The 18,279-nt window shown below is 34.6% G+C and overlaps 1 protein-coding gene across 3 annotated transcripts in view; it reads left to right on the top strand.

Moving 5' to 3' along the window:
* The window catches only part of Mdga2 (MAM domain containing glycosylphosphatidylinositol anchor 2), a 736,020-nt gene that overhangs the window by 503,768 nt on the left and 213,973 nt on the right, over positions 1 to 18,279 (top strand). For all 3 annotated transcript variants that reach the window (XR_781932.3, XM_010632607.3, XM_010632608.3), the window contains one exon: positions 16,310 to 16,639. Coding sequence is in view for 2 of the 3 variants with exons in the window: in XM_010632607.3 (XP_010630909.1) it covers positions 16,310 to 16,639 (330 nt within the window). In the remaining variant the exon portion in view is untranslated. The remainder of the gene's footprint in view (positions 1 to 16,309; positions 16,640 to 18,279) is intronic.

Here is an 18,279-nt window from a genome sequence, read left to right as displayed (position 1 = left end):
TTTTTTTTTTTTTTTTTGGGTACCAAGAATTGAACTTGGGTCCTCGCACTTGCAAGGAAGGCCACCGAACCGCTGAGCTAAATCCCCGGCCCTGTTCTGCCACATCTTTTAATTCACCAGTATTATATTCTGTTGCTTTTAACTTGCTGTTAAATATATTTGTTTCCTCCTTTATTATACTTATATCATCTTTTCCATTATAAAATTTCTGCTTGATTCACTTTTATAGATTTTGATTTTTTGGGTAAAATGTTCCATCTCTTCATTTAACATTTGTGGGCATTTTCTCTCGTTTCCTCATATGTTTCAATCATAGCTAGTTCAATGTTTTTATCTGTTAATTTCTGTGTCTTGATCACCTGCATTCTGTTGTTTTTCTTCTGTATTTCTTTGACAGTTTTAATTTTAATGGAATGCTGTTTATTCCTATGGACAAGTTACTCAGGATTATGCTGTTTCTTAAGGATACATTTTTTGTTGTTTTTTATATTGCACTTAATGACATGTTTTTTATTATTCAATTGGAGCTAAGCGAATTTGAGACTGGGCTGCTCATGCTCTGTTTGTCTCCCATTTGCTCCACTTCTAGGACTTAGCCCTTCAGAGCTTGCAACTGCATGTTCTGAGTAATTTGCTGGAGATATTTCCTTACTTTTCATTTTCCTGTTCACTCTTTGCCACCCCCACAGGAGAACGATTCATTAAAAAAAGGAGCTGTTGACATAGGAAGTTATCTTTGTGTTTTTTTCCTTCCTTGGATTTTACCTCCTCAAGATTAGCTTTCCAGAACCGATATGTAATACTTTCAGGAGACTTTTTTAAAGATGATATTGGGTTTTCTAATAAAAGTTTGGGTAAATTGAAGTGACTCTAATAAAATTAGCAAACAAAATCAGATTTGAACCCTCGTGTGTTTGTAGAAGTATAGACTAACTTTGAATATTTGGAAGACAATAATTATACAACTTAGAAAACTCAAATAGTCTAAATAAAATATAAAGTAACTAAATAGCATGGATTGGTTCATTTTTCCACAATGAATTTGATACTCTGTAAGTTGCTATAAGTAAAGGAAGCTTTTGGTACTTCTTTATTTTTGAGGAACAACAATGTAAAAAATAAAGACTGATGACCTTATGTATTTCTATTGTAAAGGTGCTAACAGAATCATGCTTTATAATAAATCAATCAACACCACATAAACAGTAGTTGGCAAATGGCTCATGAGCAAATAATGAAAAATTTAAATTGAGCAACGAATTTACAGTCCTTTCTTCACTAATTGGATATGTCTTAATTGCAAGAACTGTGCACTGAGAAATTATGTTAATGGTTGATATGAATTCTTTCAATGATAATTTAGGAAGCATTCATAATTACTACTTAATATATAATATAGTGCTGTGTATAATTCAAGTCTTTTATTTTAGGAGCATGTCATTTCCAAAAATAAATCTATAATACCATCCCCTTGCTCAGTAAACTCTAGTATTGTTGTTTTGTTTTGTTTATTTTGTAGAGGCTTATTGTGCTCAAATGCTCTGCCTAGTTTTCCTGACTGTAGCACAAAGGCACAGAAGTGAAGAGGACCAAGAGATGGGGTGGGGAGAAGGTGATGATGGAAAGGATGAATTAATATATATTATATGCATGTATCAACCCCCACAAAGAATGGGATAATTGAGTACTGCAACTACTAAGAAAACATAAACACTGACAAATGCGTCAATAAGTGTGCAGTATATTATTTTATAAAAGTATTTTTGTGAAATAATATTTCCAGTATTTCTTGACTGGAGAACATTTGATTTTTATGTCTTAGTGATATCTTTGTATTAAGTCATTCTGTGCTTGTGTTTCATTATTTATAGACCATGGGCCCTATGATATAAATAAGGTAGAAATGAACATTGAGAAAAATGTCTATGTTTAAGGAAAGAAGGAGCAGCATATGAAAAAAGGAGAACACATAAAGACTTCAGGACCAACAGATTGTAGCCTTCTAAACAACCATTTCCTTAAATCAATAATCACCAACAAGAAGCCAAATAACTAGAAACTAACCTTTACTTATCATCTTGTAGCAGAGCTTGTTGATACTACTTGTTTTCACCTGAATACTTGGAATTTAACCACGAAATTGATTCCTACATTTATGATAGTGTAATTAGAGTGGTACCTAGGGTCACAAATGCTTTTGTTTACAAACAACTTGGTTTGGCAAAATTTTGCTTTTGCTTTCAAACTCTCTCCAGTAACAAACCCAACTGTGGCCATCTTTCCCACACAAACACAAAAGTGACCATTTTTTCCAGCCTCATTAAACAAATTAAGTTCATGAGGAAAGTTTGTACCACTGTAGAATGAATGGTTGATTACTGCTTATTTAAAAGAGAGTGTTCTTTTTATGTTTTAACATATATTGGCATCTTATTTCTTTCAAACAATTCACCCCCCCATAACAGAAATGGAACAAATTGTAATGATATATATTCAGTAATGTTTCGGAAGAATTAGTAATAAAGAATATAAAAAGAACTCATATTTCCATGTTTCCTTCCTAGAAAATTATTTTAAATTGTCAGTCAAAAGATGCTTCTTTTGTGGTAATGAGATTCTCCCAAAGCCTCAGTGTAAGAAAATTTAATTTACTCTTGCATCCCCTTGTAAACTAGTAACTAAAAAAATTGAACAGATATCCATTCTACCAGAAATAAGTAAATCAATTAAAAATAAAATATAAATTTAGGCTCAGTAGTCTTAGTCTTTTAAGAGATTCAGCTTTGATCTAGAATCATTTTTTTTCTTCCCTATGCATAATGTCAGGGGCCTTCTCTTATGCTTGAATTCTGTAATTGATATTCAGTCTGTGTTTCTTTGAATTAGACCTCTGTTAAACTTCTCTTCCCTCTACTTCTTCATTCTATTTTCATTGAATTGCAGGTGATTGCAGGAATTGGAAGAAAAATAACAGCTGACCAAAATAATACACTAGCTTTGACAATATTCTTCTTTTATCAAAACAGCCTGAAATTACTTATTATCAGTAATGTTAGGAGCATTGAGTTAATAAAAGTTTTTCTACAGTGATCCTGAATGCAAAGGGATAGGTAGTGTGGTTTTTCTTTTCATTATAATTTGCTGCCGAATTTAAAATAATGCTTCCAGAAATTATATGTATTTTTGGATATTTGATTTGCCCATCTTTCTTTATTATTCTATTGCCGATTGATATTTCAAATAATGTTCAGATGAAGGATCAAAACATAAGTCCATGTCTTAATCTCATGTCTAAAAGGTTAAAATAATAATATTTCATTAATACTCAAGTTCCTCTCAATTTAACAAACAAAATCATTGGAACCAAGGACACAATCAAATGCATGGCTTACTCCTTTGGAGTAGTTAGGAGTTTGTATATTTCTCAAACTACAGAGGTACTTCAGTTCACAAACAGTGTTTGAGTTTAGTGCTTGGCAAAAAGTTTTTATTTGCAAATAGGTGACAAACGAGAACTTGGCCATCTTTCTCCAATGTGGCTGTCTTTTCTAGAATCATGGAAAGAGCTACGTTTGTGAACCGAGGCATCACTGTATTAATGAGACCCTTTACACACAGCTACTTCATCATTTATTATCCTAATTTGTGCCCTCCTTACATGGTGAAAAAATCACCCAATCTAGAAATTGCAGAGGGCAATTATTAAGGAAGGTTTACATCAAGTGAAAATTAAATAGGTGTTGAAATTTAAAGCTTCCTTCCACCTTCTTCCTCCCCCCCGCCTCTCTCTCCCTCTCTCCTCCTTCCCTTTCTTCTTCCTTACCTTCTTTCTTTCCATATTGCTTATATGTGAAATCAGAAAGAGCTGAACTCACAGATACAGTAGAATGGTGGATACCAGGGGTTAGAGAAGGGGTAGTTGGATAGATGCTGGACAAAGGCTACAAAATCTCAATTCAGTGGGAGGAATACTTTCAGAGACATCTCCTCATACATGCTAGGTGCTAACTAAATTTTAGTGGCTGTGTAGAGAGGTATTCCTAAGTTTTTTTGAGGCCTTACCAAGCCTAGTAGAAATGACTATTAAGATTAATTTATGATAGTGATTATTGGTATAGAGACATAATTTTCCCTCGATGGTTTACTTTTGAAAAATTGTATTCCTCTAGAGAAAAACATGTGAGTAAAGTGATAAATGATTTTATCTTAGTACTTTACAGCAGAATTTTGGAGAGAAAAATAGTATAGGCTACGGGTTGTTCTGTCTTAACATACAAATTGAAGTTGAGTTTTAATATGTCACCATGTGTGTTTTCTTTTCTATGTTGTCACTGTAAGGAGTTATTGCTCCTGAGAATTCTGAACAAATTTAAAGAACTTCAACTTAGTGGGCAACTTATTCTCCGCTGAGATGGGTTTGGGATCCCCATCTCCGTTTCAGAAATCTCCTCAGAGTTTGTCTGGTGACAAAAGAAGACATTTAATGGAGGTGCATACGCTCGGAGTGCTGGGTTACCTAAAAGTCTATCAGGCAACTGGAATAAGCAACTGAAATTCAGAACTGGGATTTAACAAAGAGGAATCTGCGCTGAGGCAAAATCTATGGATATGAAACAGGTTCTGAAATTAGAAAGAGAAGAGAAAAGAGGAGCTCAGATTCAGGTGAAAAGAAGTGGAAACAGAATCAGTCTGGTAGCTAGAAACAGTGTTCCACACAGAGCTGGAGCTGAGTTAAGAGGGAGATTTAAGAGATCAACCCTGGAACAAAGTCCAACTGCAAATCCTTGGAGGGAGGAGCGGGAGAGGAAACAAATATGTGAAATTTTCAGGATCTAGTGAAAGCTGGTCTAGAACCAGGTGTGGGTGCAGCAAGACTTTCCGTCCTGTGTGCTCATGCAGCTGTTGCACCCAGCAAGCCTTTCAGCATCTTCGTCTGTCTCCCTTTGGTCCTTGCCTTTCAAATACCACCAAATGCATGATTTCTCTGATCCCTCCGGAGCCATTAGTTTTGCTGTTTTTTTTTTTTTTCAATATTTCTTTTAACATCACCAAGTACTTTCAGTTCTGATCTGGATAAACCATTAGCTTCTGCATGTTCGTCCATTACTATACTTTTCATCTTCATACTGTTGGCAGGAAGAACAGCAACAGTCGTGTTGTGAGTGCTTGGGAAAGGTTCACTAGGAAGCAGCTGACATATAGTGTTTGCTTGCTTTCTTTTGTATCAGTGTGCTTGGAGCTGTGGGGCCCAATTTTGTATTTCATTACCAGTGCCATCTTACAAATGTGGAATATTGAGGCTTTATAACGTTGTCATATGGCCAAGTGATGAAATCATGTTACAATTCAGGCAGTCTAACCTGACAGCCCTTGTTCTTTTCTGAGCCTAAAAGAAGCCCACCAACATTCATAAAATGTGGGCTATTAAGCTCTTGATCAAAATTATAAACTTACTAGTCATTTTTAGAATTTCCCTCTGAAATTATTATATTATTAATTCTAAAAGTTATAAATTTTTAAAGCAGTTTGACCTTAAGGTAGTTGATATTGGTCATTCAGCCTTCTTATTTTGTGTAAAGATCTGGGAATAATAAATGCCTTTGTGAAGCTTTCTGCAGATTTTGGCTGTATCTGAAGGAAGTAGGACATATTAGTCTGCATGAGCCTAGTTTAGATTCTGTGTTATTGATAATTATGGACAATATTCCTTAATATTTCAAGCTTCACCTTTCAAGAGTTGAAGAGAGGAGGGAAAGGGCAAGTAAAAAAGAATTAAGAGCTCTTATGAACATGTGCTAACTACTGATGATGAATGTAATCATTATGCATAGAAGAAATGTACTAAAATAAGAAATATTAATAAAAGAAGTAAAACATTCAAGTTATAAAAATAATATTTTAAGTATAACGATCAAGATAAACGTGGTCTTGAGGGCCGTATGGAATGAAAGGATGTACCATGGCCATTTTGAATCTGAGCCTTAACAACTTGATAATCCTCGCTGAATCTCAGAGGTAGACAAGGGAGGAGGTCCTCAAACTGGACCATACTTTAGAATCATTCCGAAGACTTGCTGAAATGCCAGTGGATCTTTCCCAGAAGGGAGGATTTGGTCTGAAGCAACACTCATGATCAATCTCTGTACCTGGGAAACCACTGCTCTGAACTGTACGAGCCATAGTTTCAGTTTCCAAGAGCTGGACTGAGTTTACTGTATCATTAACCTAACATGTAATCATTCTCTTTAAAAATGAGTTTGGATCAATTCTTTCATTATAAACATCATTATCCCCAGTAGATGTGGTGGCTTATATTCAGCGACTCAAGTAAGGCAAATAATAATTTAATGTTTATGAATTTTTTTCCTTGAGGTGTTTACAGCTTTCACCTTTAAAATCGTGTTTCTATTGGGTTTCAGTGTCATATAGACCTTCCTATTTTGTATTCCTCTGTCTTCCTCTTTAGAGAGCTTGAGTCCTAGTTTGGTTTTCTGCCTTTCTAAGATTACATGAATCTGACGTCTTGCTGGTCAACTCTGGAAGCACACATTTTCATAAACTTCTCCACATATATCTTTGATATCCCACCCACCCAACACTAGACACCACCACTTAATGTCAACAACAACCTTTGAGAGTCATTTTCATAGAATTTTGGCTTATATTCACTGTTGCTTTACTTAGAACACTAACTTTGGATTTACCCTTCGATTAAGTCTAAAGAACCTCTCCTGGAACACGGTCCCTGGTGCTGCAGACAGCTGTTATAACTAGGTCATGTGGGGGCACTAACTGATCAGTCCTGTGCATTTGATTGTTAGGGTCACCACCAATATGCGGCTCAGGACGATGCTTATTGTATCTCTGCTTTATGCAGGTCCAAAAAATGATTCCCACTCAGATCTCTCTGCCAAGAGTAGTGCTTTTGGTTTAATTTTGTTCATTTGAGGGGTTGAATTATTTTGAGTTTGTAGGTCCTGCAAATTATGGAATTAGCATTCCCCTTTTGGCCTTTGTTACTGTAGAGTTGATTTCTGGCTCAATTGTACAGGTTGTTAAATAAAAAGTATATAATACCACCATCATTTGACTTCATGTTATTTATCATAATATTCTTACTAAAAGAGAAAAAACTATATATATAATATATAATATAACTGCTTTACAGTTATAGTTTAACTGCTTTACAGACTCCTACAGAATATACTATTTAAAAAGGAAATGTCAATACGTACGTTAAATATTAAATTTATTTCACTTTAGTTTTTTTACACATCATTTTGGCAATCATTCTATCTGTTTGTAAGCAACAGATCGGGATCCTTATCCTGTGGTTTATTACCAGAAACTCTAGAGCAATAAGACATTAAATATCAAATAAAGGTTACCACTTTGGACACAGATGACTTTAACTTCTATAACTCTTAAAATACTCATGCTCAGGTGACATTTCATATCTGAGCAACATACGACCACGTGTGTATAAATGTGTGTGTGTGTTTGTGTGTGTGTGTGTGCATGTGTTTGAATGAGATGTGTATGGGTATTATAGTGATAAACATTTCCTTTTTTATTATTTTTTTCTTTTTTCTTTTTATTGAGTTTATTGGTACATTTTAGGTATACAGTACAGTTACATTCATTATTGGGATCTTGAACCTTTACATGACAGGTCTTGGTTCTCATTTTTTCCCCTCGTCCCTGTGATAAACATTTTATTTGACATTTGAAAATTTATCCTAATGAATTTCGTAGACTGATCTTGCTTTCATCTATTTCAGTAATGGACAATACTAAAATTAATTTTATAAAAGCAAAATTACACCTGACCCTGATTTAAAATGGCAAAGAAGACTGTACATGAGACTATTCCAGCTGGGGAGATAGACTGAACACAACTCTGAGGAAACAGAAGGACAGAATTTTAAAATTCTAAATCGAATTAATGAAAAAGTGGAGAGGAGGTAACTCAATGAGATGAAGCCATCTCTCCTTGCTAATTGTTTCTTTGCACTTTCAAAATTAGGATTTAGTCCTTCACAGAAAGTGGGAGACTAAAGGACCAACTCAGAGCCTTGAATGGTTGCTTTCCCAAGGAATGGGAAAAATGCTTTCCCTAGGCCCTCAGGAAAGAAGTTTCTGATTTGATTTGATGATAATTTCCATCTAGAAAGAGCAGAGAAAGAATTTACAATTTCTCTAAATTTTCAAATTGTCTCATATTATGCTCTAAGAACAGGAAGGTTTTGGGTCCATAATCATAAATAAACTTCTTTAGCATTTGTGAAGCTGAGAGAAATATTTAAGTAGTCTTCATCAGTGGTACTGACTCTTCCTGTTTTCACTGGATAAGAAATTTTAATAATTTGCATGAATTCCTAATGAATGCAAGTATTTTCCATTCAGTCATTTAATGCATCTAAGTTTTTTGGTCTTTAGTGTTAAATTAAATGAATAAAAGAATGAAAGAATATATTTAAATGACTTAAGCACAGTTTTCCATTAAATTAAATGTGTGTGGAGATGTTTGCAACATTTATTGTCTCAAGGAACAAAACACAAATAAGCAACAATTTCATGTTTCTCAAACCCAGGCAGCAAAATAGAGGATGCAACATTAAGAAAAACCCCTGTGGTCTGCAATTATGGCAAAATTATTTAGGAAATTCTTTCTCTTTGCAGCAAGGCTGATTTTACAGTACTTGCTTGAGAACTTGAAAGAAGCAGGGAGAATGCTAAGACAATTATGATGCAAATGAGCAAAATTCATTTATTTATTTTCTTAAGTGTTATCTCATAATTATGGACTATAGAAATTAGTAAAACCACAAAAGAAATTTGCAAAATAGAAGCAAGAATTGATAATGCAAGTTGACATGGAGTGTGAGTGACATAGAAATACGTAAGACCTAGAAAATATCTCGGTGTTAATTGGCCAAGAGGTCTTTGCTATTAAACCCAAGTGGAAGGTATCCCAGTGAGTGGAAAACTGGTTACCAGAGAGTCAAGAATGTGCCACAAGTAGCCTGAGAGTGTGAGTGTGACCTAAACAAGTTTCCCCTCGCGGGTGTGGGTAAGAAGACAAGATACTGAAATTTCAGGGCAGGTGGATAACGGAAAGAAAATAGAACCTCCATGTACAGCAACAGCAGTTGGCAGGTAGATTTTAGAAAGTGAAAGGACACAGCTCTTCGAAGAATAAGCAGGAACGATACTGACAGATTTTGATCTGAGTTAGTCTCATTATTTTCATTCCATTTCAGTTTCCAGTGTTACATGATCTATTTCATAAATAGTAAGGGTCTACTCTTTTAGGAAAGGATTTCATAGAACTACAGTTAGTCCATGTCTTGTTAAACTGCAGTTCATTTTATAGCTATTGCTAATCCCGTTTTTTTTTTTTGTTTTTTTTTTTTTTTTTTTTTTATTTCTATACCCTTTTTTTTTTTTTTTTTTTTTTTTTTTTTTTTTGTACTGGGAATCAAACTCGGAACCTTGCGCTTGCAAAGCAGGTGGTGGAACCACGGAGCTCAATCTCCAGCTCTCTAATCCTGTCGTTAGTAGCTAACAACATATTATATAATTAATCCCCATCACATTCTAATAGTGACATGGTATTCTTAAACCTGATAGAAACGTGAACTTAAAATGCTCACTAAATTTGAACATCATTGGACAAGAAAACTGTGTTGATCAGTACTCCAGTATTGAAATAGCTTGGACTAAACCATCAGGCCAAGTCATATACCATTTACATGGCGGCCACACTGTGGAAATATTTGATTCTACTTATGGCACTCGCGTGGACAGTTTAATAAGTTTAGGTAATGTATACCTTCTCAAAATCTTACTGAAATAGTCAGAATGACAATAATTATGGTGATATAATAGTAATATTATTTTAATCCACTTCTTTTTCCTTTTCTCAAAGAAGGGCTTACTCCAAAACCCATAATTTGTGTCCATCTAAAATATTCTGTTTAGAAATAGGAGTTTAAAACTCCTGTACAGACTAATAGTAGTTTTATTGAGTAAAGGCATTCAAAAAATCATTAAAATTCAACCTCACTTTGCTTAAACAGTTTTAATGATTAACTGCAGTAATTAGCTTTGAGTAAATTCACAAAACAAATAAAGCCTGGATACTTTATAATTAAATAGAATCTCAACTTCCTTCCAGCATCTGCTTCTGCATTCAAATTATCAAGGACGCTGGATTAAACCACTTGTAGGAAAAGTGAGTAGTGGTCTTGTGTTGTGCTTGGCTTGTTAAGAAGTTTCCGTTCCAGCCTCAGATTAGAAGTTGGAGTGTTGGATGAGAGAGAGAATATAAGAATACCTAAAAGCATATAAAGGAAAAAAAGGCCTCTGTATCCATACCCATTTTGTAGAAGCTTTAACAATTTTACAGTTTTTATATTAATACCATGCTTTTTTCATAGCATGTGCTGTAAGCACAGCAGTTCCTCGGTTCACGAACTGAGGTCTGTCCACGATTCTGGTTGCAAACCAAATTGGATAAGAACTGAATCAAATTTCCCCATAAGGTCAACATTGAACCTAACCATTGAATTTTATTTGGTTCTTGTCCAGTTCAGTTTGCAACCAGAATTGTGGAAAGAATTAAATTCATGAGCTGAGGTACCACTTCGATTATTAACTCTTGAAGAAATTGAGCTAGCGTGTTTTACTTGTTTATATCAATGCCTGAAAGGTAGAGAAGCTGGTACATTTTATTCCTGCTTAATACTATTGCATATTTCAAAGCATTCACTGCCAAGATAAGAGCAAATTGATAAATTAACTTGTTTAAAGTAAAAAAAAAAAAATACTTTTGCTTCTATGTTGAGAAGGAAAGATCATGCTGCCTTTAAGAACAAATTGAAATTAACTTGTTTAAAGTAAAAAAAAAAAAATACTTTTGCTTCTATGTTGAGAAGGAAAGATCATGCTGCCTTTAGGGCAGATGGGCTCTTAGATAGCTCTGAAATACTGTATGGTTTATAACTTCACTTTACCCTTAGATAGTTGTGTAGAAAATCAAGATCTTTGCCCTTTAGTTTGACCTTCTAATCATAATTTTATTGCAACAGGAGAGTTGTATACTGTGGAAGAGTTTTTGATGTTTATACTGGAAATGCTTAAAACATCAAGAATGTTTTCAGTCCTTTTCGATGACTCTCCTTAGTTAATAGATCCCCTCAGGTCACTGATTTCCATACTTTTCTCTCTGGGACACTAGATCTAAGGCATGATCCACAAATAAAGGAGTCTTTGGTAAACACAGCGCCACCTCTGGGAGTGTGGCAGTACGATGCCAGCATATTTAGTGTCTGAAAATTCTGCAAAACAGCAAACATTTACTCATATAATCAACCCTCAGAGTTCATTTGTGTGACTTTATTTTAATATAACCCTTATTAACTTTTTTTGCAAGAGATTTTGAGAAATGTGTCTTAGATAACGTATGTGAATGTAGATGACACTTTTCTCCCTTCTTCTGACTTTTGTCAGAAATGATCAGCTGAGCTCTAAAACACGCAAGGAAGCAGTTTGGCTGAAATCCAGGCTCCTTGACACAACAGGATGTCTGCTAGCTGAAATCTCTGACACATATATGACACATGAAGAGTTTCAGATGCACTGAAATGCGATCTTCTGCATTCTGTACAAAGCCCTCTTCCTCACATGTATCCTTTTATCAGTACCATTTGTTCATCGAGTTACATTTGTTACCTGCATCAACACCCTGAATCCCAGAAGATTTCAAATCTGTTCTTTTTCTGTCCCTTCCCTTGGTGTGTGTTGGAAGCCTGGATTACGAACCAGACTCACAGATAGCATGAACATATCAGACTGAATGAAACAACTGACATTTGTAACTATCAAACTCTGAAATGTGGACGTTAATTAATACTGAGTTTAATGAAAATTATTGAGTACAAATCATAACATGGAAACATGTTTAGGATTTGAGGGCAGTAGAGTAAGTTGTTCCCCCAAGCAGTTCACAGTCCCTTTAAGGAGATAGGTACTTAATTATATTGGGGCAGATTATACATAGAATCGATTTACTACTTTTCAAGTTGCTTTCCTGATTTAATCTATTTCTATCTGCTTATTTTCTGGTCGTCTGGTGGGACTGGAAAGTACTTCCTTTCTCATCCAAATATTTTTATTCATTTAGCAGAAGGTAAATGAATAGAACATTATTTTTCAATCTATCTGATTATGCTATTAATGATTTCTAGACCTATTCCTCTCAGCAATAATTTCTAAGGTTTTCATTTCTAGAACTCTATTGATTCTAAGACGTGCTATGTCTGGGGAGTCTTTTCACTTATTTATCACCTTGGAATAGTAATCAGTGAGTTACTGTGTGTCTCCTCATTCTCCCGAAACAGATATTTAGCAGAAGCCCAAAACTTGGCGGAAGGTATTTCTTATTTCCAAACAGATATGTTCACATTAAAATGGAAAACACTGTTGTCACTTTTTGTTCTGTCTAAAAATTTTATTTCTGAACTATATGGGTAGTAGACTTTATGGTGCATTTTACAAATGAAATGCATTTTGTATTCAAAGTCTACATCTTCGGTCAAGATACACCTTCCACTCTCCCCCAATGGAAGTTACAAACCTAGACTTCTCCAAGTTTAAACTGCCCTTTTCAAGTCAATGCATAAGGAGCCATCTAAGTTTAAGTAATGGAATTTTGCCATAGAACAGTCAGGTCAGCATTCATAGGCACAAATCCACTTTTGTTCTCCAAGGAAATGTCAGCTGCAAGCTCTACGCTGAAGTTTTGCTTCACACATGAGTTTCATTTCATTCACGGAACATCTTTGTATATATCTCAGACTAGAGGGACTTCAGTAAGCAGATTTAGAACATTCTCACAAGTAACCCTGTCAAAACATATGTGGCCCCAGTCTGTCCCATTTTCACGATATTGGACAAGGGAGACTGTGGTTGTTTTGCAGGGTTTCCAAACTGATCATGCAAGACAGAGGCTTAGCTTCATGCCAATCTTTTACCTGCACTGCCAGACTACACTGTAGCTTTTGAGGTTCATCCATCACAATTTATGATACATTAAAGCCAAATCTAATGTTCTCGCAGGCTGATGTTAGGGGATTTTCAATATCAGGCTAAGCAATTGCATTTGAGGAAAGGGATTTCTCTTTTCTTTTTATAAAAATTCCTTTAGTTCTATAGAGTCTCTTTAAGTCTATTGGCCCCCTGTTATACTGCACTTCTAATCACAGAATGATTTTGAGCTTGAAATCTTAACTGGTAGGAGGAAATGACTTTAAATTAACATTGCATGAACCACTATAAATTGTTCACTGAAAAAGAGTTTAATATAAACGAAGGAACCTACTTCCAAACTGATTAACTATATTAAACACTACATTTTCAGATCTCAAACACTATTGTTAATAAACTATTTCTCACAATGGGTCTCTGAGGGAGCCTAATACTATCACCTCATATTTTTATAAATGACACATTTGGCCCATAAAAATTAGATTGCCCATTTTGAACCACATAGAATGGGAAAAAGTAGAATTAGGTTACAAATTCTCACGTACTCATGCCTAATTTACAGAGCTATGTTTTAACTTTATGAGCAGTTGAAGTCAGAAAACCACATACACACTGTTATTTTCTTTGGAATATCTCTGTTCAGAACACGTAATTATTTTGTTTCAGGGACGACATAAACAGACATAGAGAGCTAGCTCTGCAGTCAAATAATCCCATCTATCTGTCCTGATACTTCATAGCGGCAGTCCAATTAACAAATTGAAGGAGCTTTCTTTCTCTCTTTAGCATCTCGCCATTGAGAAAACCAGCATGGTTGGTGTAGGAGAAATCATAGAATCGTAGATACCAAAATCAACAATTCTTTGCAATAAAATCACTTTTGGCTCCTTCTTCAAAGCACATTTATCCAATACTATAAGTAATTATTATTTCATCTTGATTATCAGCTTATAATCTTTAATGTTCTTACTTTGGGCTATGCGAGTTACTTTCCATGGGAGTCCATAGCACGTAAAGTGGATGTTGACTTCAGTATTTTTTCTTTAATCAGAAGTTTTTAAATTGTTTAGCAGTTCAAATCTGACTTGACCAATGAGCTTGCAATTTTTTCAATGTCAATATCACTGTAATAGTGAGAGTGGAGAGCACAGAGCACAAAACAATGGCTGTATAGTAAGTAAGTACTAATCAGAAAGTTTTTGGTTATGGGTATACTTCATTATAATAAAACATTATGCTAAATATCCCAATTTGCACCACCATATTAATAACATTAAGTTATTCATAAATTAGTATGTGGATTTTAAATTTTTTTGAAAGTTATGGCTTTGGTATAAAACTTCCATTTATGTTTATCATTTCTCTTTCAGGATAACAAATGTTCTCAAAAAAGAAACTCTTATTTAAGTATTATTATAGGACAGGACTAACAAAAGTAAATGTCTTAGCACCATTTTCTTAGTTCAATTAGAAAACAAAAGGATATTTTATGCTTCTATCATTCATTCGTGCTACATAACTGCAATTACATTTGGACCATATGTGCATGGTATTCTTTATCAAATACGGTAGCCGAAGACGGACATTTTCTTCATGTTTCCCTTTCTGTATACATTATAAAGTTACACTTCAGTGCATGTGAAAATATAAATAAGTGACTTCAGGTACTAGAACACAACAATTTATCCTTGTTTTGTCCTGTAGTAAACTTCTTATAAAGATGGAGGGATAAGTATGATTTAAAAGCTTTCTTTTATTATGGACAATATAACAAATATTAATATGAAAATGTGATGTATTTGTTTTCTGGAGTTTTCAATAGAACTGAAGTTTAGTACACTTTCTAAACAGAGTTGGTGTTCTTTCTTTTTGTGTGGGATTCAGACTTTTTCCAGGTATAAAAAACATTTTAAACCTATGGAGTGTGTAGCTCCCCTCTGTGAGAGTATCAGAAGTGTTTGGTGAATAAGTTGGACCGTAACATATGCAGTCCAGGAGGTCCTTGGCTATGTCTACTTCATTCTTTTTATCTAATCGGGACCTAATCTACTACGTAGTCCTGAAAAGAACATCTATGCATATGTTTTAAATTAAAAGAAAGATACAAACCTTGTTTTCAATGTTTATTGTCTCTCCCCAGTGAGATACAAATAAGAAAGCAGTTGAAAGTGTTTGAGGGTAAAGAGGGATTTTTTTTTTTTAAGATTTGAAAATGTATTCATCTTAGTTCATTCCATATATGTTTTCAAAGCCCATGGTTTTCCTTGGTCTTCTGGACTGAGGAGACAGGTTAAATTCAGGAGAGGGTATGTAGCATGCAGTTAGAAGGCCCCAGTGTTTGCAGGTCTGCAAGATTCACAGCCTCCCTGACAATACCAGCGCACACATCGTTTTAACGATGATGGGTGAATAGCCAGGGCTTTACTCTGCTCAGTGTGTTTTGCAACATCTGCTGTGGTTGGTTCATCACGTAGGGATAGTAGCTCTCTAGTAGCTTACACTGCTGGGATCCCAGTGGTCAATACAGCACTGACCTGAGACCCAGTAAGCACTGCTGTAGAGATGCAAATATCGCAGGTGTTCCCAGCCACCTGCCACCTGCTGGCCAGGTTCTTTGGTCCTCTGCATGTGCAAGCCAGTAAACAGCTTTAATTGGCAGTATCTATGCTTGGTTCAGGTTATTTCTAAGTCTGAAAATGCCTTGTGGATGTGAACCAAATTAATTCTTACTGAACTCCTTGTGGGCAGAATGGAGATACAGCCTTTAGGAAATTTTTTTTTCTTTTGTTTTACTATAACATTTGTGCAATATTTGAGTTATTTGGGAAATAGTGAACTGATTAAGGAATGGCAGAGGGGAGATATTATGCTAAATGGCCTCTATTATTGCTTTAAACTTTAGTACTTTATGAGTGTATATAAACAGGTCCCGTCACATGTTCAAAATTCAGTGTTGACAATGTTTAAGTATAATACAGTATATAGACTTCAAATATTGTTTTTATAACACTGGAAATATTTCCTAATTTATGAAAGACTGTGGCTACAGTCTCTAAGTGGTCTAAGATTTTCAATTAATTCTGGCTGACCTAAATAAGGCTTATTGGTATGCACACTACTTAGAAATAACAAAGAAGCTTATGCACATTTTGTTTTGTTTCGTATTATTTCAGCCCATTCAGAGATGAGTGCCGAACATGAATGAATCCCTGAAGTTATCAAAATAATACTAACTCCTTGTGGAATTTTTACGTTCTAGCATTAAAAAAAGGACGATTTTGGATCACCCCAGATCCTTATCACAAAGATGACAACATCCAGATTGGGCGCGAGGTGAAAATATCTTGCCAAGTAGAAGCTGTTCCTTCCGAGGAATTAACATTTAGTTGGTTTAAAAACGGCCGTCCGTTAAGAAGTTCTGAGCGGATGGTTATTACTCAGACGGATCCCGATGTCTCCCCTGGAACGACAAACTTGGATATCATTGATTTAAAATTCACTGATTTTGGGACATACACCTGTGTAGCCTCTCTGAAGGGAGGAGGAATTTCCGACATCAGTATTGATGTTAATATTTCCAGCAGCACAGGTAAGAATCATATTTATGATGTAAAAGATGTTCACATTTACAATAATTTCTTTGCTTTTGGCAAAAATTGCCATTAGTCAAACGAAGAACATTCTTATTGTATTAGTTTTCTAAATCCATGTATTATCATTCTGAAAGCTCAATAAATATCAGCTTATGGGGTATTGTTACCTTTATTTAAAGTTATATGAGATTTTACAGAAATTATGCAAATAAAATTAATAGCATTGACAGTGACAGTTATATATCTATGGGCTTTTAGATTAAATAATATCACTTAAAACTTTATATAAAACATTAAATTATATTAATAAAACAGATGCTTAAATAATTGAAACAAGTTTGAGAAAACAGAAACAATTCCATTCTAAAGAAATAATGAAATAATTTTAAAATAATTTAAATAAGAGATATAAAAGCAATATATCCTTTCCTATCAAAAAGCAATGATAAAGGTGTTAACGTTGTAATCGCAGTGGACTTTTTAGAGAATTCCATGGTGAAATAGCTTTACCATGAAAATAACAACAGGAAAGGATTGAGTGAAATTCTTTTTAAAAATACAAAAATGAAAGTATACTGTCAATTTTGTCTTTTTTAAGTTTGCATGTGTAGATCAGGATAATTGTGGTGGTTTGCTATGGGAGAATGCATGAGATTAACTCTGAGGATGTTATAAAGCCAAGACTCTATTAAATCACTTTGTATTTCAGAGAATTCCAAAGTAGCTGTATTTGCTTTGCAACATGTTACCAGAGTGAATTTTAATTGAAGATTCTTACACAGTGCTAAGTAAATGATATGTACTGAAAACATACGGTGCACTCATAGGAGACATTCTTTTTGAATGAGTGTTTAACAGTTGACTTTTCTTTTCCATTCAGGAAGCATTTCACTCTCATGGGTTGTTATTCACCTGTGACTTGTGCCTCCTTATGGCTCCAAATTGCATTGCACACTGGATTGATTTCATTTTTTTTTAATTGAGTTTATTGGTATATTTTAGGCATACAGTACAGTTACATTCATTATTGGGATCTTGTACCTTGCATAACAGGTCTTGGTTCTCACTTTTTCCCCTTGTCCCTGCCCTCCCTTCACCCGCTGCTTCCCTCCCCATTTATGAACACTTTATTTCCATTTTTTCATTTTCTCATATTTTTTATTTTCCCTTATTCCCTTTCCCCTACCCTTCCCACTTTCCCTACACCTTTTCTTCCTATTTCACATTGTCAATTATCTCATTATGATTTCATTTCTTAAGGAACATGGGTTCATACTTCAGACTGACAAAAATGTGCTTACTTTTCATTCTGATTTCTAAAGAATATTCAATTTTATCTGTTATAATGAATGTAAAAGCAAATTAGAGTGATGAAAAGTGGGTATATTTGAACATTAGTCCTTTTTGAGGTTACAAAAAAACCTACTTTTTCCAAAAATCTAACTGATCTTTTATATTTTTGGTGGTATTACCCAACGGTTCATTGAGGATGACAGTTGATATGGCCATGCAGTTATTATTCATTTATGGGTTCATTTGATCAAAAATATCCAGTGATTGCCTGCATCATTTTGCCAAATGACACTATTTTGACACCCACCTTAGATATTCCCTATAAGGATAAGAACAATTCAGT

Source organism: Fukomys damarensis, unplaced genomic scaffold (assembly GCF_012274545.1).
Source record: "Fukomys damarensis isolate Sample0158 unplaced genomic scaffold, DMR_v1.0_HiC HiC_scaffold_17, whole genome shotgun sequence".
NCBI classification, from domain to species: Eukaryota; Metazoa; Chordata; class Mammalia; order Rodentia; family Bathyergidae; genus Fukomys; species Fukomys damarensis.
Note: the sequence above shows the minus strand (reverse complement) of the source record. Positions and strands in the feature narration are given on the sequence as shown.